General features: G+C 42.4%; 2 protein-coding genes across 8 annotated transcripts in view; one reads left to right on the top strand and one right to left on the bottom strand.

Annotated features, from left to right (window-relative positions):
- Nucleotides 1–9,546, top strand: part of ATL1 (atlastin GTPase 1) — a 32,087-nt gene extending 22,541 nt beyond the window's left edge. For 6 of the 7 annotated variants that reach the window (XM_072116012.1, XM_072116010.1, XM_072116014.1 and 3 more), the window contains 8 exons: nt 281–373; nt 1,826–1,964; nt 4,194–4,321; nt 5,536–5,592; nt 6,453–6,524; nt 6,602–7,033; nt 7,991–8,005; nt 8,853–9,546. In XM_072116012.1, coding sequence (XP_071972113.1) covers nt 281–373; nt 1,826–1,964; nt 4,194–4,321; nt 5,536–5,592; nt 6,453–6,524; nt 6,602–7,033; nt 7,991–8,005; nt 8,853–8,960 — 1,044 coding nt within the window. In that variant the 3' untranslated portion in view covers nt 8,961–9,546. The remainder of the gene's footprint in view (nt 1–280; nt 374–1,825; nt 1,965–4,193; nt 4,322–5,535; nt 5,593–6,452; nt 6,525–6,601; nt 7,034–7,990; nt 8,006–8,852) is intronic. The other variant, XM_072116016.1, reaches the window with a different exon arrangement.
- A 3,187-nt stretch (nt 9,547–12,733) lies between these two features.
- Nucleotides 12,734–21,369, bottom strand: SAV1 (salvador family WW domain containing protein 1). Its single transcript, XM_072116009.1, has 5 exons — nt 21,009–21,369; nt 18,878–19,324; nt 17,561–17,831; nt 17,201–17,356; nt 12,734–14,363 (listed from the first exon to the last, which is right to left on the bottom strand). Exons 1-5 carry the CDS (start codon nt 21,100–21,102, stop codon nt 14,162–14,164), a joined length of 1,170 nt encoding a protein of 389 aa, XP_071972110.1. The 5' UTR covers nt 21,103–21,369; the 3' UTR covers nt 12,734–14,161.
- Between the last annotated feature and the right edge of the window lie 488 nt (nt 21,370–21,857).

The raw sequence follows: 21,857 nt of genomic DNA, 5'->3' as shown, positions 1-21,857 counted from the left end.
TAGCAAAACTATCTATATTTCAGTTTTTTTCTGTCAATGTGGGGTGCAGAGTGTGCATTAATGAATGAAAAACTTTTTTGATCTTACCAATTGGCTGCAATGAAACAGAGTGAAAAATGTAAAGGGGTCTGAGTACTTTCCGTACCCTCTGTAACAACACTAACTGTCCCACAGAAATAAAATGTTCTTCTTGCCTATTGTAAACAGATTTTAGCAAAAACAGATATGTGATAAAAACTTTTATAATGCATCACTCATGCATCACTTTTTATAATTACAGTCTTTGATTTTCCTGGTCCGTGATTGGAGCTTTCCCTATGAATTCCCATATGGGGCTGATGGTGGATCAAAGTTTTTAGAAAAACGGCTGAAGGTAAGTGATGTGAACATTAAAATGATTGACATCCCAGAGGATTCAGATCACTGGCTGCCAGCTACTTCTGTTGGGGCTTGTAACCAGGTTTAAATGAGTGAAAAAGAAACTTGTATGTGTCATACTCAAGTTGTCAGATGATTATGTCAAGTCAACAGGATCCTACTTTAAAGAAAATCTACCATCAAAAACCATCATGATAAACCAGGGACACTTACTTATAGATCCAGGTACTTTGACTGTGGTAATCTTCTTATATTTGTTATCCATGGCCTCCTTCTTACTAAAATAAACTTTACAGATTATGCTAATGAGCCTGAAAGGCTACCCTAGCCTCTCTGTCATCTGGCTGTTACACTGTCTCATCTTCCCCATGCTCCCTTAGCACATCAGTGAGCAGAAAGTGCTTATTGGAACTGGATCTGTGAGTTCTTGCCTTATCTGCTTTATCATGCTTGGTTTAGATAGTAGACACATTTATTTTAAGGGCACATTGTGAGTTACTTCTCCTAATGTGTACTAAACAAACACATCCGCATTCAAGTAACGTCCAATGCGCTTCAATTGCGTTTCAAAGCTCAATTCAAGCACATTGGAGCACATTTGCGCCAGTTTTCTGACGCAGTTTGCATATTCTAGTGCAAACTGCTTGCACAGGAATTTAAGAAGTGTCTGCACCACAAATGTGTCACACTTTTGTGTCGCAGCTGCACTAGGCATCATACAACACAAATTAGGGGGCGTTCCGGTGCTCAGTCAGATCGTGCTCCAGATTTAACATGCAAGTCCGACAGAAGTGTGTTGCACGCCCCAAAAAGTGGTGCACTCTGTCATGAATCTGGCATACCCTGCATTATACACAGGCAAGCCACACTTAGTGTAGTTTGAACTATTCTTAGTTAATGTGCTCCATTATGTGAACTTGGCCTAATATCCAACTTATTTTTAATCTCTTATTATATATTGACTTGACATACATACATAAAGTATTGTGACTTTATAATGTGAGGCCTCAATCCTATATCCTATATCAGTTATGGCGAACCTTTTAGAGACCGAGTGCCCAAACTACAACAAAGACCCGCTTATTTATCGCAAAGTGCCAACACAAAAATTCTATTTGTGATTTATACTCCCTGCTCACACAGTTTCACAGTTTTCATTGATACCAGCACCCTGAGGACACCAATATAGCAGAAAATAGTCCCAGGTAGAGCTGTCACTTTAATATAGCTCTGTGCACAGCAAGTCCTGGGCTGTCTGGGACTGCAGGAAGATACCTGGAGTCATCTCTGGTGATGGCCTGAGTGCCCACAGAAAGGGCTCTGAGTGCCACCTCCGGCACCAGTGCCATAGGTTCGCCATCACTGTCCTATATCCTCAATCCTATATCTGTATATGAGTGACTATAAATAACATGAATTGAACACTTTCCGTTTTGGATTATTTCAGGTATCTGAAAACCAACATGAAGAATTGCAGAATGTGAGAAAACATATCCACTCCTGCTTCACCAACATCTCATGCTTTCTCTTGCCACATCCAGGTCTTACTGTGGCTACAAATCCAAAATTTGATGGAAAACTTAAAGGTGGGTCACACATACTGCACATGTGCTTTTCCTTCTTTTTGTTCTCAATTAGATGAGCCATTGCCAGAGCATAATGGCAGTGTCTTTCTCTCCTTCCCTGTTCAGTAGATTAGATAAATGTTTATTGACCCCCAAAGGGAAATTCTTTTTGCCTCAGTAATAAACAACAGAAAAGGACATGATAATATATGATAAAAAGACATGATAAAACAGCACATACATAAAAAAAAATCAAAGCAATTCCTAGCTGTCATTTAAGGATGAACCTAATTCCCTATTATAAAGTGCTATCGCAAACTGAATAAAGGACCTACGATAACGCTCCATACAAATTTTTTTTTTTTAAGGTGTCTTCCACTAAGCAGACTTTTCCTCTCAGGTCTCAGACAGTGGGTGAGCTGGGTTATTGATAAAGCCCTTGAATTTCGTCAATACCATTGTTTCCGTCACACTTGAATAACTTCCAAGCTTACTGCTGGCTACACCACCGGCCCCCTCTAATAACCTTACCCAATTTATTATTGTCAGTAGAACACAATCCAGTGGCAAAACAAAGCGAACAATAAAACATAGCATAACATAACAAAACATAGCATAGCATAATACACATGAACTGTTTGCCTGAACCAAGTCTGCATATGTACACAGTTTCGGACTAGGGGGCCTAGGGCCAGGAATAAGTTCGGTAGCCCACCTACTGCAATATTGAAATATTACATTTTTAGGCTGCGATCTTACAATGCATTTGCATTGATGAATTTTAAAACGCAATGCAAACACATTGGGGCACATTAACTTACCCAGTCCCGCAGAGTTCACAAAAGTGCATTGTCCGACGACACTTTGGCGCGATTTACTAAGATCGTGCGCCCGATATCCTGCATGTGTCGCTTTCCCACTCAGGTCTGACGAAGTTCACCTTCTTCTTCGTGGTGCATGTAAGTGCATTGTCTTGCAACACAATTTGAATCTTAAATCCCCCGCTCAGTCCGAATCAGTCGGATCGTCTGATGGCACGCCTCCCCCGATTTCTGACGTATGGAAGCCAGCGCAGCTGCGCCACAATTCGCGTACAACAAATGCCCAGCACAGACACCTATTAAATACCTGTCAAAGCTGCGCAAAACCCGAAAACCATGAACAGTCCACCGAAAGTGCGATCCACAACCCTTAGTAAATAAGCCCCATTATGTGTACACAGCCTAAGGCCATGTTCACAAGATACAGTCGAATTGTGTTTTAAAACGCATTTCAAATGCATCTGCAGTAACTCCTCCCTGATCGCAGATGTGTTTAGACAATTGTGTTTGGTAAGGTGTTTTGCTATGTTGCAAAAACTCATGTTGCTATTTATCGCATGCCAAGTACATGCTTCTGTTGCTTCATTCTCTTCATTCTCTGTCCCAAATGATAGGCCCACACCATCCTAAAACAAAATGGCATCACACGATTTCAATTCTTCCTTAATATTAAAGAGAAGGTATTCCTTTTTGGTTACTAATGCAACTTATGTAGACCATTAATTGCCCCCTTATAGTTATAATTTCCTTTTTTTTTACTTTAAGGCAGCTTTCACATTGCCATGTGTTCGCCCAGCTGAGCACACGGCAGCGAGTGTCCGGCCATACATACAGGGAAAGATATAGCATGTTCCATCTTTTTACCATGCACAGTAGGGTACAGTGCCACACATGTGCTGGGGCACCATAGCTGCCTTTGAGTACGTATATGTATGCGGATATATGTCATCCTAACGGCAGTGTGCAAGGGGCCTCCAGTTTTATGGCTGTGGATTGATGCTATGTAAATAATGCCCAGTTCAAAAACATACTGCTAGGTTGATTAGATTGTGAGCCCCATTGGGGACAGGGACTGATTTGGGAAGCTCTGTGTAGCGCTGCGTAATCTGTGTGCGCGATATAAATAAAGGAATTATTATTCACATTACTGCTGTTATTTCCAGTATAGAAGAGCATAACGGAAAGAAAATAGGGAAGGTAAATAGAAGGTCTTGCTTTGACCACAGGTTACATACTAACATGTATGAAAGGCTCAATACTGTCATGTTGCCATTCATCACACAATCATAAATAGCACAGCAGCCCTTATAATTTTTTTTGTTAAGATAAACACAATGGTTTGCTAGAAGAGGCATAACAGTGATGTGAATTGCACAATATTCTTTTACAACCAGGATGGGTAGATAAAAGGTTGTGTTTGTAATTACAGAGATTGATGAAGAGTTTATCAGGCACTTGAAAGTGTTTATACCATGGCTCTTGAGCCCCGAAAACTTGGATGTCAAAGAAATCAATGGCAATAAAATAACCTGTCGTGGTCTGGTGGAATATTTCAAGGTATTTTTATTTTTTTATTTGGCAGCAGAGGTCCTTGAGTAGGGAAAGTAATGTGACATTATATGGCACTGTACAATGAACTGCCATATGGAATATGCTATAATTTCCTGCATAAAAATTTTATTTACTTGTGTTATTATTTTACCATCTGTTAAATAAATATTTTTAAATAGAGCTTAAAGGACATCTACCACCAGGATGAAGGATTATAAACCAAGCACTGACATCCTGGTGTGTGCCCCCTCTGGCAGGATCTGCTCTTTGTTTATCTTCTTAAGACCTTGGTTTAAAAAAAAAAAAATGACCCTCAGGCTCATTTGCATAATTGTTAAAACTTTTATTTCTTAAAAACATAAGAAGCTTCGAGAAGAGCAGATCCTGCCAGAGGGGGAACACACCAGCATGTCAATGTGCTTGGTTTACACAAAATTCTCCCCGTCTCCTTTTAATCTGAGTTCTCACTTTCATGTAGGTGTAGGAGCAGGGTCAGCTCCAGGTTAGGTAGGCCCCTGGGTGACAGAGCCTCAGTAGGCCCCTTTGCAGTGAACTCAAAATTCTGAAACTAAAACAGTCCCCTGTTCCCTAAAATATTCCCTTGTTTATCATATCAAACAGTCCCTCTCATGGATATTTTATATACAGCCCCCTCATCCCGTATGGATTCATTAGATACAGCCCCTCTCACCTGCATGAATTCATTATGTACAGCCTTATGTGGCCCCCCTAGCAGCTCTGGGCCCTGGCACTTGCCCTGTTATGTTCAGTGCTGGCCCTGGCCCTGTGTAGGAGTATAGGTGGGTTTGGTGCTGCAAAGTGGGAAAACATATCTGGGCCAAGGAGAAAAGAAAAAGTGTTATCAGAGAGTGGTAGTGGATCTGACTCTAAACTAAAAGGTATTAGTTTGGGGCACAGTAGGATGTGCTGTTACAAAATAGGTGGTACTGAAAGGGGCATTGGGACATAAGGAAGATGGAGGGTTTGTGTTCAATAAATTGTGACTTGAAGATTTCTTCTTGGTGGTCTGGGCCCAGGTAGAGAAATAATAGGAAAGTTATATTACATGTATCTGTTATATACGCACTTGTCTCTGCGTTCACCATTTTTCGGTGACTGCATTATAAAGAGCTTTACTATAATGCAATGCCACTGGCTGGTGGTGGAATGTGGTATGTTACGTCTTACCCAATGTCATGATAATATTTATTTCCTAACAGGCCTATATCAAGATATATCAAGGAGAAGAGCTCCCACACCCAAAGTCAATGTTACAAGTAAGTCTATTAAATAGTGGAAGGATAAATAATAGGCACATCTGTATCAGGTTATGTGTGTAAATGTGTCAACAAGAAGCAACCTTTAAGCTGTCTCCATTTAAACAATTTAACTAAGATGTTTAACTATAGAAACATAATGTCAAGGTTTGTGCTGATCTCTAATACAGGAAAATTGTGTAACAGTTATTCACAAGGATTTCCTTGAAAACAAGGTTATCTTGGCCTTTTCCAAAGGTGACATTGCAGGCACTAGTGACGATGCAGTGCTTGCAGTGGAAGCAGAGTTTCATTTATGGAAATCCAATATAACTGACGCTGGCTATATGTATTACATTCAGTAATTATCCATTGACAATGTCATCTATAGGTGGACTATCAAAAGTTTTATTTTTGTCTAGTTAAACGACTATATAGCACCCATGTGAAGAATTTTCAGATAATAAACCAATGGTCCAGGGGCGTAACTAGGAGAGGCAGACAACTGAGTGTATGTAGTATATAACCTGCCAGCCCCCTGTAGTACATAGCCTGCCAGCCCCTGTGGTATACAGCCAGCCAGCCCCATGTAGTATATAGCCTGTCAACCCCATGTAGTATATAGCCTGTCACCCTCCTGTAGTATATAGCCTCTCAGCCCCCTGTAGTATATAGCCTGCCAGCCCCCTGTAGTATATAGCCTGTCACCCTCCTGCAGTATATAGCCTCTCATCCCCCTGTAGTATATAGCCTCTCAGCCCCCTGTAGTATAAAGCCTCTCAGCCCCCTGTAAAATATAGCCTGCTCGAGTATATACGGTAAGCTGAATGTGTTATTTTTAGCATTTATTCTGACCAGGATTCTTTTGTACATTTCATTAGGCTACCGCAGAGGCAAACAATCTGGCAGCCGTGGCTACAGCAAAAGATTTATACAATAAGAAAATGGAAGAGGTAAGAGTAGAGATTTGACAAGGTGACATTTATATTGGATTTTGTCATCATATTTACTAATCCTTTGCTTTACACAGGTGTGTGGGGGAGACAGACCCTTTTTGGCACCTACTGACCTCCAACATAAGCACCAGGAGCTAAAGGAAGATTCTGTGAAGCTTTTCCGGGGTGTAAAGAAAATGGGGGGCGAAGAGTTTAGCCGGCGATACCTCCTGCAGCTTGAGAATGAGATTGATGAGCTTTATGTCCAGTATATCAAGCACAATGATAGCAAGAATATATTCCATGCCGCCCGCACCCCTGCCACACTGTTCGTGGTTATCTTCATCACTTATGTGTTGGCTGCAGTCACTGGTTTCATAGGCCTGGACATTATCGCAAGTCTATGTAATATGATTATGGGACTCACGCTCATTACCTTGTGTACATGGGCATATATCAGATACTCAGGAGAGTACCGAGAGCTGGGCGCAGTAATAGATCAAGTGGCTGCAGCACTATGGGATCAGGTATTATTCACTTATTACATGTTACACTAAATCACTGTAATATGCAGAAAGCAAGTCATAGAAATGTGTAGCAGGTCTTAGTGAAGAAGGGCTGAAAGTTCTTTACTGTATTACATCTTGAAGGGCAAACCTGCCTTGTTGTGCATTTCATAGTATGCGCTCATGCAGACAAACGTGAAACGGAAACGTGCTAGCGTTTTTTCAGCACAGATTCTACAGCCTCTGTGCATAAGTGGTCTGCCAGCATCAGCTACAATAGTAGAGATGGTTCTTTTCCTTGGCCGATATTGTGGCTTGGGCAAACTTTTTCCATCGTCATTGGTGCGTGAGCGCACGCACACGCTGATGGCAGTCATGTCACAAACAACTACACTCGTTGTGTGCAGGAAGCCCAAGGGCTCTTTCACATTGGCGTTGTTTTTCACGTCAATGGTTCAGAGATTTCCACGGAAGCCTCACAAACCCATTGATTTCTATGGGTGTTTTCACATTGGCTTGAATTTTCACTGATCCGTTGTCCGTGGAAAAAAAGTGACGTGTCCTGTTTTTGTCACGGATGTGGATGGCGGAAGGCAATAGAAGTCTATTGGTTTGCAAAAAAATGGATGAAACATTAGTTTTTTTTCACTGATGAGACTGAAAAACCAGAATGTTAAACCTTCAGGTTTTTTTTGCGGACACGGAGACAAAACGGAAGAGAAATGGAGACAAAATGCAACGGATGCGCAACTGAAGCTGAGCGCCAACGCCAATGTGAAAGAGCCCTAAAGGTGTTATATATATATATAAGAAAAAAAGAAAGATGGAAAACAGAACAGATGACATTGACGACATATAGATTATTATGAATGATGCCCATAGGGTACATAGGGCATGCTGATCCCTACAGAAAACTTTTACCAAATGTTTACAAATTATTAACATGATTTTTCTTCTTTTCAATCGCTGCTGAAAAAGGGAAGCACCAATGAGGTAGGTTTATTAGTAACTATGTGTACACATTTTGGGGCACCTTGATCATAGGCCGGTTCCCCTATGCGGTGCTCTGCTGGGCTCTCCTAGGCCTGTTCTGACCTAGTGTAGAATTGCACCATAGGCACAGGCTATAAGCAGTTTGCAGGAACTCATTTGGAACAAATTCTAGCTGTGAAAAATGTGGTCCTTTAAAGGAAACCTGTCAGGAGAAAATGACCTATTAAACTACTACCGGTGTGTTGTCAAGCAGCTGAACGCCTTCAATATTATGTTTCTTTCATGACACATTGTGGTGGCATCATGAAGAAAATCTACTTTGAAGTGAGATGTAAACTGGTCGTATAAAGTCAAGGAGGCGGAGATTTTAACACTGAAGTCAAGTTCTCTCTACCTCAGAAAGCCCCCTTCACTGTTATTAATGGTCCTGCATCCAGAAACCTCACTAACCAGATCTCCATAAGTTCGATGAATAATTTCAATCACAGAGAAGGAAGCGTTCAGAGTTCCCAACCTTGAATTCAGTGTTAAACTCTCCTCATCCTTGACTTTATACAACCAATTTACATCTCACTTCAAAGTTGATTTTCCGGATGATGTCCCCACACTGGACCATGAAAGAAACAAAAACTACAATGGATTACGCTGCTTGACAATATTCTAGTAGTGGATTATTAGGCTAATTGCCGATGACAGGTTCCCTTTAAGTTTTGCAATGACATCACCTATCTTGTTGGGAGTCATATTTTATGATATAGATAATTGGAATATTGCAAATGTTTGTTAAACAGGCAAAATGATGGCTTGGTTGCATTTTATTCACAGCTGTAATATCTTGACTTTGCAGGCCCTCTATAAACTTTACAGCGCTGCAGCTACCCACAGACACTTATATCACCAAGCCTTTCCTGCTCAACAACCTGAAGCTGCTGAAGACCATGAGAAGAACATGTAGAGGTCTAGCAAACACTAAGAAAGCATTAAAGAGTCTCATATAAAAGCTGCATGAACTTGTGCACCAACTGGTAACCATTACTGGTAATGCTGTCATGACTACACCTTTAAGAGATGACGTTCTACCAATACAGTTGTTGTGAAGCATCAGGGCTGACACTTTTTAACTACTGGACCCTGGATATGGCATTTTTTGATGGTACAACTAGAATACTATAGAATTGTTGGGGCACATAACCAAACCTACACTGGCTTTTGCTCAATTATTTTTAAAATGTGTATGTAATTTTATCATTTACCCCAAGATAACTTGCTTATATGGTCACTCACATTCGTTATTTTACATTTATACACATAGGTTTCCTATAGCGTTAATGACTGTCCAGTTGCAGCTTATGTTACCTTACGAGAGCATAACACCGATGTCACCCTGCATTGGCAGGTGCTCTATATTGCTGCAAGCACTGACGCTTCCTGTACACTTGTATTTATTATTATATTGTATATTTTGTTGTTATGGTACATACTGGTTATGAAAAAGATGTTATAAGAAGTTTTATAAACGTTCATTAAAGGCGATACAGAGACGTATGTTGTGCTGTGTTATACCTAATATGGGCCTTCTGTTGTCCTTTAACCCCTTAAAGAGGACCTGTCACCCCCGAAAAATACCCCCACCAAATATGTTCCCCCTAATCCTGTCCCCAGCCCCTTTATATTTATTCAATTATTATTAAAATTTGTGTGTGCAAACATAATTTTAATGGATCTGACCTCTTACCAAATAAGAGGTCGGATCGTCGTATAGGCCCCCGGGCAGTCGGCCGTATTTATGAGGGGGCCGGCCGACACACCCCCTACACACCCCTGTCTGTCAGGGACCTGTAAGAATCGCTGCCGGCTCTATGTGATGCGGCTGCTCCACACTTATTCACAGCACTGGTTGAATGTTTAGCCGGCACTGTGAATAAGCCCCACTGGGGCTGCTGTCAGCGCGCCACATCGCATAGAGCCGACAGTGATTGCGCCAGCGATTCTTACAGGTCCCTGACTGACAGGGGTGTGGAGGGGGTGTGTCAGCCGGCCCCCTCATGAATACGGCCGACTGCTAGGGGACCTGTAAGAGGTCGGATCGATTTAAACTAAGTTTGCACACACAAATTTTAATAAAAATTGAATAAATATAAAAGGGGCTGGGGACGAGATTAGGGGGAACATATTTGGTGGGGGTATCAGGTCCTCTTTAAGGACGCAGCCGTTTTTCGATCCCCACATTCAAAAATCGCTAACTTTTTTTTTTTTTCGTGTACAGAGCTGTGCGAGGGCTTATTCTGTGTAAAAAATTTTACTTCTCCATACTTTGGTGTACGGAGCTGTGTGAGGTGACATTTTTTTGCAAGCTGACTTTTTCATTGTTACCATTTTGAGGACTGTGCAACCTTTTGATCACTTTTTATTACATTTTTTTATGTGATATAAATTGGTGTAAAAGTCTAGTTTTGGACATTTGGGCGCTATTTTCTGTTATGAGGTTCACCGCCGGAAATAAACTGTTTTATATTTTGATAGATCAGGCATTTTGGGATGCGGCAATAACATGTTTGTTATTTTAACTGTTTTTTTGTTTTGTTTTATATCAGTTCTAGGGGAAAAGGTTGGATTTTTAATATTTTTTAAAACTGTTTTGTATATTTTTTTTTTAAACTGTTTCTTAGACACTGTAGGGTACTTTAACTTACCATATACTGCAATATATGGCATTTTTTACATAAGATTTATTACAATGAGCCACTAGCTCATTGTAACGAATCTTGAGAAACCATGCAGCCTTGGGTCTGACGAAGACTCGAGGCTGTCATGGCAACCGATTGCTGCTCCCCGATGACATCAGGGGGAGAGGCGGCCTCCACAAAGATGGTGGCAATCAAGGGATCAGTGCTAGCACTGACCGTGAGTGTTAGCGATGGGTGTTTGCAGCAAACCCCATGTCTGTATGAAGAAGGCTCACCCCAGGCATTACCAGAATCCCTTAGTGATGTAGCTTCACAGGCTGTTACATGGTCACTCAGCACTTCCCCCTCCCTCATGTGATTTCACCCATGTGAAGACTCTAGTGTCTTCTATGGCAACAGCGGTGCTTATATATTGACCAAGGTGACTTTGTTAATATTACCATTAAAGGGAACCTTTCACCACATTTTCACAAATACAGCTAGTGACAGTTAATAGGGCTCCATGGGAACCGGACACCCTTCTTTCAGCTAAAATATTGTTACCCTTACATCACCATAAATCAACTTAACTTACCTGTCATCAGATGGGTCTGTCCTGCTGGGCCAGCCCCTCCTATATAGTCTTACCCATACCCCTTCTCAGCATGTCATGTGACAGGGTGATTTCATCTAAGGTCCTGTAACTTTGCAATGTCTACCTCATGTACGTATCTGATAACTTGACATCACAGCAGCCTCCATGAAGGAAGAGGAGGAGTAGAGGTCCATGGAGGCATGCTGTGATTTAATGTGATCAGATACATACATGGGGTAGATGTTGCAAACATAACATGACCTTATACAACATCAACCTGGTCACTGTGCCCAGTGATGTAACAGTGCATGTTTTCAAAATAATTTTTTTTTGTGGTAGGCTTTCCACACAGAATAATGCATTTCACACTTGCCAAATTGCTTAGCCAAGCCTAACAATCCCTTTATTGGATTGTCACTTTTGATATACCCACTAGTATTTCTGTACAAGCAGAGTAGTATAAAGATCATTATGTAAAAATATGTGGGGGGTGGCTGCCTGTTTAGTGTGGTTAGTCATAACAAGGCTGACTACACACCTCTATTCAAATACATTATAGGGAGTCCAGAATCTCCATGCACCCAACAAGCAGGCAGCACAGTGCATATAATCTGGCAACATAGTTTTATGATGAGTCAATTCACACGTAGCATTTTAATTACAGACCATCTCCTTAAAAGGCACGCAGAAAACCAAATTGCTTCTTATCTGTATTTACCGTTGGATGTAATGTATTGATCCCAGTTATCAACCATTCCAGACAGGAGAATGCTTGACTTTGTTTTCATGAGTTGACCAAAAGGAAATCTGTGCCAATCCTGCTGCAATAATTCCGGCTTTTTTTTTATATATATATATATATACTTTATTTGTGTGCTTGTCTGATTTTAGAAGAACCAAAGATACAACTACTTTAAAGAGAACCTGTCACCAGAGACCTCAATGTCGCTAAAGATTACAGAAGATTTAAAGGTTACAGAAGCCCACTACAACTGCATTGCAAATATGCCTGCCTTCTCTAAGCATTTGCATTACAATATAATTGTGTGTTTTAACCTACCTGGCTTCCTGAAAAAATCCTATGTTTAGTCCCAGGGGTTGGCTTTGGTTTGGATGCATTTCAAAATAAACAACACGTAATTTGTGTTTGCTTCCCCCACCTTTGTGCTCCTGTACAGCTCCCCAAAGGTGGGGGCTAAGAGCTGAGGAGTGAGCAACACAGACAAGTCACATGTTATTTTTTTAAATACATCCAAACCAAAGTCAACCTCTGGGACTAAACAGAGGATTTTGTCAGGAAGCCAGGTAAGTAAAAACACACAACTTCATTGTAATGCAAATGCATAGAAAAGGCAGAAAGGCATATTTACAATGCTGGTGTAGTGGGCTTATGCAACCTGTCTTTAGTGAAAATGAGGTCCCTGGTGACAGGTTCCCTTTTAACAAAAAAAGAATACCACAAATGTATAAATTGACACGTTTTCAGTGATATTTAATATTCACAGAATTTTAGAAAAAGACAGACAGTATACAGCCAAATGGAAATTGTAACGGATACATAAGGGTTAAAAATAAAATTGTGCTTTCTTAAATATAAAACCCACCTGCATAGTAAGTAGTGTAAGTCAGTATGCTACAGTATATTCAGCTGATGTTTATAATAAATATACATTCTCTACACATAGGTGTGGACCGAACAGGGAACACGCAGAATTTATGCAATGAGCGGAGAGAGGTGCCTATATATTGACACTTTTTTTTTCCAGTTAAATGAGGTTTTTTTATATGAAACAAAAATTTTTTTTTAAAGAAACCACTCAAAACAACAAGACCTGATAGGATTTCTGTTCAGCTTCTCTTGATGTTTTACTCCAACAGTACCTAGATTTAGGGCGGTCATCCACCTTAAATAGCAGTCAATGCAAACCATGCTTGGTTTACACCTCCATCTCCTGACACACCCCAAACACTTCTGGTTGTGGCATAGCTGCAGGCCTTATTATCTCTCCTACATCTGCTATAAGCAGTCCCTGGAAACCCCCAGACATAAGATGGTTTGGCAGAGATCTAATTTGTATGGTAGAAGTCAAACTTTTAATATATCAGTTATCTGGTTTCTACCCCTGCACCTGTCACAGGACTAGTAGGGGAAGCAGCTAGAAGACTGTGTAACAGCATATCCTGGACATGTCCAATGTGCACAAGCTCCTACTGAAATGATGAGGACTTCAAAGGAATAGGGAGGCCCTCAACATGTTCCACTAAATTAAGAAGCCGCTCCATAAACCCAAACATTTTTTTTACATTGTCAGTTATAAAACCACAACATTTCTAGTATATAATCTTGATATTTTTTCCCCCTGTACCTTGCTTTTGTAAGAAGCTACTATATGCACCATTTATGACTCAACTACAAACTCTCCATCTCCTCCTCCAACTGCAAGGAAGTAGACAGTGGAAGATGCCCTGGAAATATGGCACCTCTGCCTGACAATCCACATTAAAAATGCAATACCCCCGTGTTATGGCAGCTACCTGTGGGTGCATTCTAGTGACCAATGAGGTCGCCACAAAAACACAGCTATTTAGTTGATTCAGTACATGTAGATCTAGAACTAGAGGCTTTACAGACTTGATTCATCTGCTCCCTCTATAATAGGAAGGACACTCTAGAAAAATTCACCATGAAATCAGACATCCCACATGAGAACGGGGGGGACGGGGACATTACTGTGTGGGTTATTATACTTTTAGACAAAACTTTAGATTGCATGAGTTTCCCTTTATGGATAAGGAAGGAGGCGTTTCCTGCAGGCATTGGTTTGTCCAAATGAACCGACAAGGCACTGAGTAAAAAGTGAATATTTCCAGTCCTGAGGGAAGGCGGGGGGTTTCTCAGAAGTTCTTGTTGTTGTGCTGAGCGTACCACTGCTGCCTCTGTTTGCGTGTCTCCACCTCACCGATAAGCGTCTGTCTATAGGCTTCATACAGTTTAACTATCCTTTCCAGTTCTTTCATGAACAGTAATTTGAGCATGCCCTGGTACGTGTCCAAATCTGCCAGCTGGAACAGTTCCCACTTCAAGATGTGGTCATATCTGTGAGTAGGAAGAAAAATATGTGAATATCAGAACTGCATAATTCATGGAGGCCTGGAAGCAGGAGAGTCAAGTGAAACTAAGTCATTTCTGATTTTCTGAACCAAGCAGATGTCTCGGTGGTTAGAAGCTTAACCAAAATATTTAGATGACACAAGCTGCTTTGTGTAACCTGGTCATCTGACACCTGCACTATGACCCTAACCAGAACATCCCCCTTGCAGGTAAAATACCCAATAACCGAAGTGAGATCCTCTCCCTAATATTAGCCACAATATTCCAACGGTGTTGAGGAATAATGTGACAAGTGATAGTCACAGATAGAGGCTGTACGGATCCTCTTAAATTTCCTTTTGCTTCTTAAACTATAGTTTGATTATGTTACCTGACAATCAGAGACACCAGGGCTGTACATGACTATCTGAACTGAGCCTCAGTAAGGTCAGTATCCATGACTAAAGAGGCTAACCATCAGCTATAGTAAGGCCTCTAAGAAAAGAAAGCTACATTTGTAAACATTTCTTCTTCTGCTATGCCGAGATACACTGGTCTTACACTTTAAAGGACATCTACCACCAGGATAAAGGACTGTATGCAAATGAATGGCTACAGGCTCAATATGTGTTAAAGGCTCATTTGCATACAGTCTTTCAACCTGGTGGTAGATGTTCTTTTAACTGTGAATAATATTCCTTCTGACCCCTATACTGGTTTGTCTGAGCTTTCATATCTTCTAAATAGCAGAAGGAGAGGATACCGCTGGTAGATCTTTGATCCTTGGGGGGTTGTTTATATTTCAAGAAAACATATAGATGAGGAGTGCTGAAATCGAGCATGAACAACTTGCATTTCCTCCACATCTGTCACTAGAACATCTCCATACACATTAGGTGGTCTACTGGTCCCAACATTAGTCTATGACATGGCACTCTTACTTGTTGGATCTAATCCAAATTGAGAAAGGGTACAGTGCAGCCCTTGGTACTCACAACACCACACTGTTTGCAAAACTACAATAAAACATCAGATATGGATACAGTCTTAATGGAGAATATTCCCGAAAACATTTGTCCAGAATAACAGGAAGTTAATTTACTGAAAGCAACTATAAATGTCATCGGTGATGGGATATTTGTTAAGTAAAAGCTCACAATAAAAGCCTGTACACAAACCAGCTCTGTGCACCAGAAACATGCCCGGGGCAATTCCTTCTGTAAACGTGTCCTAAGACTTCCTTACAATGCAGCCAACTACCCCTAGGCACAGATACACCCTTCATTACTTTTCCAGTAATTGGGAAAAACAAAGGTGGGGAGGGGGAAGGGGTTTGTTTAGGAGAACACAGTGCCAGGTTCCCTATACAAGACAGCAGTAGGAATCCACATGAGACTCATCTAGTGCACTGCTGAACCTCAACCTACAACTTAGCATCTTTTATGAGCATTTAACTTAGTGGCCATTAAGTCTCTGCTGTATCCTATAGATGCTACACACAGTATGTACTGCTAGTATCGCCCTGTGACCCTTCACACAAGGGATTTCCTGTTAACAGGTTTGATGTGATATTCTAATTACAGCCAAGACCCACTCAAACATGGGGTAACCCAACTGAGCCAGTACATATATACCCTATAAATAAGGTCTGCATCACAAGGACGTGTTAATTATAGACGTAACTGCTTGGCCCTGGGGATGGGAGCGTCTAGAGAATAAGCCCTGATCTTCAGCTGGATGTAAAGTCACTCAAACTATACAAACACTTGTGGAGACTACAGGAGACTATTTGGTGACAATTCTCCTCTCTAATCTAAATCCTTCAACTTTGCTTATGTTTTCCTATAACACACGCAATATAGAATATTACTATATTACAGTGGGTCCAACACAAGCCGCTCTAAAACATAGCAACAAAGAAAACTGGGAAACACATCTCTAGAAGAAAAACCTGAACAAAACAGCCGACAATACAGTCACATTCCAAAGTCAGCAAAACAAGAAAGGTCAAGTGGACGGATTCTTCATTACTAGGAGCTGAAACATCTCTTCAACAATATTATCAGAGGTATTCCAGTCATGTTTTGGTAGGAGGAGCAGTACAGGACCCTGGGAGCGTCTGTCTCTGTATGAACTATGTGAAATAAAGCAGGACAGGCCATTGCTAAACTGCCAGCAAGTATATCCACACTTACAGGGCAACTTTATAAGGGTTTTCAGTCACTTCTGTGGGAGTTGTGCCTCCAATACCATGGTACAGCCTCTACAAAGTGGATGAAAGTAAAGTATATTGGCCTTTTCTGTAGATCAGTAAGAATATGTCTGCACAGCCTCCCCTATCTGCATAAAAGGAAGACCAGAGTCCTCCTACCATTGGTAGTATCGTGACCCACCATTCCAGGCAGCTTTACCAGGATAAGTACTATATAGGTTATCCTAATATTTTGTAATATTGACCAACCCCTTAAAATATTTACAAAATTTTGACTTCTGGGGAATATAATTTTTTTTCCCTCTAAAAAGCAATGTGATTACAGGCGGTCCCCTACTTAAGAACACCTGACTGATGACCCCTAGTTACAAGCAGACCCCTGGATTTTGGTAATTTACTGTCCTTTAGCCCTGGACTACATTAAACACATATAATAGTTATCAAAAGGTGTCTGCAAGTAACCTTTATTGTTAATCCTGGTTCTTATGACAATACAACATTTTTAAGCAATAACAGATGTGATTCATACAAGATAAAATATAAGTCTAACAGATGATCCTGAAATCACATACTGCAGATATTTTATGGCTTAGTTCACCATGACCTCATGCAGAACATAAATCAAACTTACTTCACAGGGGCCCTGGCATAGACTTGAAGCCAATCTGGGATCTCGGCTGTATGGTAAGGATTGGCAGGCACTAGGAGCGGCTGGCTTCTTTCCACTTGCTGTGGCTGATAAGTTACAGGAGGGGGGAGGGGTGGGGGCTGATCGTAACGGGGAACGCTGCAGGACAAATAAGCAAAGATATAAGAGGGCTAACAATAGAGACCGTCCCCATTATTGTTTTCCTATAAAATGAACAAATTTACAAGTCACATTGTAATACATCAATGTATTTCTAATTGTATTGGTGCAGTACTTCACTGAAGCCGCTGGCTACTAATGTGCCAATATGCATTCGGAGATAAATTGAAATCAATCTCTTACCTGGGTGCACATGGATGCTTGTACTGAGCCCGTTTATTAATATGATCCACATAATAAACCCCAAATTCTGGTGACTCCACTCGCTCCCAGCCAGGGGGCAGACCTTCTCTTTCCAGTGGGTGACTCCAATGTGTAGTGTTAGTATTGTGGTCTATGTAGTACTTTCTGCCACGTATCGTCCAGTCCACTGACCACCCGGCTGGAAGGGGCATGTCCTCTGAGCTGTGATTTGTTAAGTTTCCTAATGAGGTTGCAGCTATTCTTCCAATGCCTGGCCAAGAGGATAAAATATCAATATTAGTCTCTTCATGAAGTAGTAAGTTGCTTGTGCCATTTTAGTCCTAAACACTTACAAGAATGAAGTACACAGGGAAAAGTCTGGCGTGAGAAGTTCGTTCAAGTTTATAGCATCTGTGTCATATACCCCCCTCCCAGAGGAATCTGATTTGTCTCATACTGAGGAGGATGAGCACACTGCTGTTGATTTTGGAGCACAGACAGAGGTTACTTTACAGAAAAGTAAAAATTCTGTAGCTATCACCAACATGACTTGCCTTGTGCTAATACACTTCAGACACAGTGTTCTTTTATCATAGATTTTCTTAAGCCTAACATAAAAGCAGCTAAGCAATGATGTTAGAAAAATAGTTTTCTCTCGGACAACTCCTTTAGGGCTACAAGAGACGACCTGAATCACAGCAACTGTAGCGCCAGAATGCAACAAACAACCACAGCGCCAGGGAAGTGCAGCGGCCAAAATACACAGACGACTAAAGAGACAGGAGCTGCAGAAGCCAGAATTTACAGACCAACTACAGTGCTAGGTACAGGACTTCATGCATCATAGTTTTGTATAATGCAACGAGTCCCTACTTCCCTACTGAACTGTAGTTATGACTCACAGACTGACCACAGTCATCTGTTTTAGCCTTTAAGCAGACAAGCGTCTGGCAGACTCCTCTTGTGATGGCTCCCTGAAAACAAAGCAACCGTGCAATGAAATCTGACTGCTAGATCATTCCCATGGTGGACAAGATATTTGTAAGGTAATTCTAACACCAGGATGAAGGATTGTAAACCAAACACACTTACATGCTGGTGCGTGCCCGCTTTGGCAGGATCCACTGTTCTTTAGGCTTCTTATGCCTTTGTTTTAAGAAAAAAATGTTTTAAGAATTATGGAAATGAGCCTCAGGTTCATTTGTTTAATTTTGATATCCTACCATATGCTGTCAGAGGGGGCACATAAGAGCATGTTAGTGTGCTTGGTTTTCAATCCTTCATCCTGGTGGTAGATTTCCGTTAAAGTCTACTAACCTGCAGGGTGTCGGCCTGGTCCGTGCAGAATCCTTTGAACATGATCACCCCCGTGTTCGTAGTATCTATAGTCTTCATGTGCACGGTCCCCAAGCTGTTTCCTCCTTTGTCCATCATAGTGTTGATCAGAGCAGAAGTACCTGGAGTTTGCATCACCATTCTCCAGAACAGAATTGCCTTCTGTTAAGAAGGACTGAGAAGAGGAACCATATTCCCTTGAAACATCAGCCAGTCCTCTAACTAAATAGGATGGAGCGGAAAGTCTATTACTCTCCCGGCGCATAACCTCATGGGGTGGTCTTTGAACCTGAGTCCGCAAAAAACTTTGGTTTCTAGAAACAATCCCATCCCCGGTTGCATTATACTGAGAAGGAGCAGGTTCTGGTGGGCAGATATCAGTCCGTCTTGGTATGGTTGGCCCATGGCGGATGAAAGAGGGCATCAAATCTGCAAGGAAGGAAAATGGGATATTGAACAGGTTATAGACAGGCATAAAGAACCTATTGTTACTACTTCCATTAGCTTCCCTATGTGCTGTTGACTTCATGAAGCCGATAAACAAGTAGATTGATGGCTATTGCTGATGAACTAAGCTGGTGGTCAGGTCTATGGCTGTGTGGGCACATAGCACCGGTCAAGAAAAGACAGACTTCTAAGACTTCTGGCACACAAACCTCATCCTGAGAAGTCCAATTTACCAAAAAGAGGATCTCATGACTGAGACCCAACCTTATTTATAATTATACCTGGGGATGGAGGTCTTGTGTTTTGCAAATATGTTTAAAAAGAGAAGTGTTATATAAAATATATACCAGCCAAATCCTCAACAATACCATTGTAACACTGAATAGGTCTTTCTCATGCTTCAAGACCATTCTGACCCACTGAGGCATGGACTCCATAAGATCTTGTGTGTCCTGTAAGTGATGCACATGGCTATTGGTATCTGGTGCCAACATGCCCATTGTAGGGACTTTCACTAGTGACAATCTGACCTGTATGCAAGTACACAGACCACCCACTGCAAGCTGGAATACACTGTCTATCTCTCTATTAGAATCTCTCTATTATAGCTGCATTCAGATTTTTAAGCAGTCCTTGTTACAGTAGCTCTTACGTGGCTCACATCTGCCTCGGACTTCAAATGCCTATTTAGTAGGTACTAACCCTTACTTACCAGGTACATCATACCACTCCTGCAGTTTTTAGAGCTGCTCTGACCCCTCTCTGTATTGTTTTGCTGATCTTTCAATTGGTTCTGCTACATCATTTATCCAGAGTAGATAAATGTATGGTCACAGGGATTCCCCCTCGCTGCCTATTCTTGTAAACTCATTGGGGCACATTTACTAAGGGCTTTGCGCCAGTTTTCTGCTGGTCTTTGCATGTTTTTTCTAGTGCAAACTGCTTGCACAGGAATTTAAGAAGTGTCTGCACTACATATTCTTATTTGTGTCACGGCTGCACTATTTTTCAAGCAACACAAACTAAGGTCCTTGCACCAGTTTTATGGTGTCCTCTGCACAGACTGCACTGATTTTAGTAAATGTGCCCCGCAGTCTCCAGATCAGTGGGACCCTCGCACATTTATTTCCTTTCCCATGAATAGGGACAAAACCCAATTGCTTGCAGTGTAACATATCCAGTACATGTAGCATCAATGTCATGTAGGACACAATATCCTGACACAGGTCACATCTTACATCTAGGACAGATTTTCAGCATTTGCTATGAAGCATTAGAGACTTAGCGCAGATACCTGGACACCACAAGGTCAGTGCTGTCTAATACAATACGGGACTACAGATTTGTTTTAATACATATACTGTCCTGGTTTCTGGCAGAGCATGGAGCTGGTAAGGCAGGACTAGCCCCCCGGTCCCCTCCAGGACTAGGACTAGGACTTAACGCGCCCCCCCCCCCCCCCCGGTCCCCTCCAGGACTAGCAACCCCCCTCCCGCGGTCCCCTGCAGGACTAGCACCCCGCCCCCGCCCCCGATCCCCTCCAGGACTAGCACCCCATCCCCCCCGATCCGCTCCAGGACTGGCCCCAGGGCCCATATCAGTGTGGACCGCCACCCAGTCCTCCGCCCGAGCCTCCTGACAAGTTAGCAGCTTCCCGGCCACTTACTCCGCAGCAGGGGAGACGTCTCCTTCTTCACGTACTTCCCCTGCACCTCGGAAGGCTTAGAAACTTCTTTCTTGGTTTTCTTCCTGGATAACATCCCCTCCCCGGGCTCCGCTATGCGGCGCGTCCCCTCATAGTGTCCGCTGTACGGCAGGCGAGTGTCATGTCCCCCCGGACCTGCACCCCTGGGCGCCCTCTACTGGCTGCAACAGGGACCTCCACAGAATCCCCTCAGCGCGCGCTCGCAGAGACCCGGACGTGGCGGGAGGGGCGATCTCACATCACATGACCACAGCGAGTGTACGTCACCACGTCTGGCCAAAAGTTTTACACTCCTCCCCCTGCCACCTACAGGGATCGGCGTCCTCAGAGTCCCACAAGCCCCACGTCACTGCAACCTCAATGCACAGCCCCAGCACTGGGAGTTGTCCCTAGGGGGCGCTAGATGCACATTTCCCGTATAGTATATATGTAGTGCTAGTACCACACACACAGGGGCGCTAATTATCAAGAGGTTTTAGCGTTTGAAAAAAAATGAGCCTGAGGGCGCTGTCCCACGTTGTGTTCGCAAACGCAGACGCATTCAAAACCGCGCCCACCGGGGCGGTCCGCGGTCCGATCGCATCGGCGTTTCTATGGAAACGCTGCGATCGGGAACGCAAAACACCGGCGGCTCGTACCCGATCGCAGGCGTTTCCATAGAAACGCCGATGCGATCGGACCGCGGACCGCCCCGGTGGGCGCGGTTTTGAATGCGTCTGCGTTTGCGAACGCAACGTGGGACAGCGCCCTCAGGGCGCTGTCCCACATTGCGTTTTGGCTGCGTTTGCAAACGCAGACCCAACCGCAGCC

The sequence above is a fragment of the Engystomops pustulosus genome, chromosome 7 (assembly GCF_040894005.1).
Source record: "Engystomops pustulosus chromosome 7, aEngPut4.maternal, whole genome shotgun sequence".
Classification (NCBI taxonomy): domain Eukaryota; kingdom Metazoa; phylum Chordata; class Amphibia; order Anura; family Leptodactylidae; genus Engystomops; species Engystomops pustulosus.
The sequence above is the reverse complement of the archived record's forward strand: the minus strand, read 5'-3'. Positions and strand labels throughout refer to the sequence as shown.

Bases quoted from the DNA above. Each gene is read 5' to 3' on its own strand.
- SAV1 (XM_072116009.1), bottom strand. From the start codon at position 21,102: ATGTTATCCAGGAAGAAAACCAAGAAAGAAGTTTCTAAGCCTTCCGAG. The intron at 19,325-21,008 runs GTAAGTGGCCGG...CCTTCCTTGCAG, and splicing joins GACGTCTCCCCTGCTGCGGA to ATTTGATGCCCTCTTTCATC. The intron at 17,832-18,877 runs GTTAGTAGACTT...CCTCTTGGCCAG, and splicing joins ACCAGGCCGACACCCTGCAG to GCATTGGAAGAATAGCTGCA.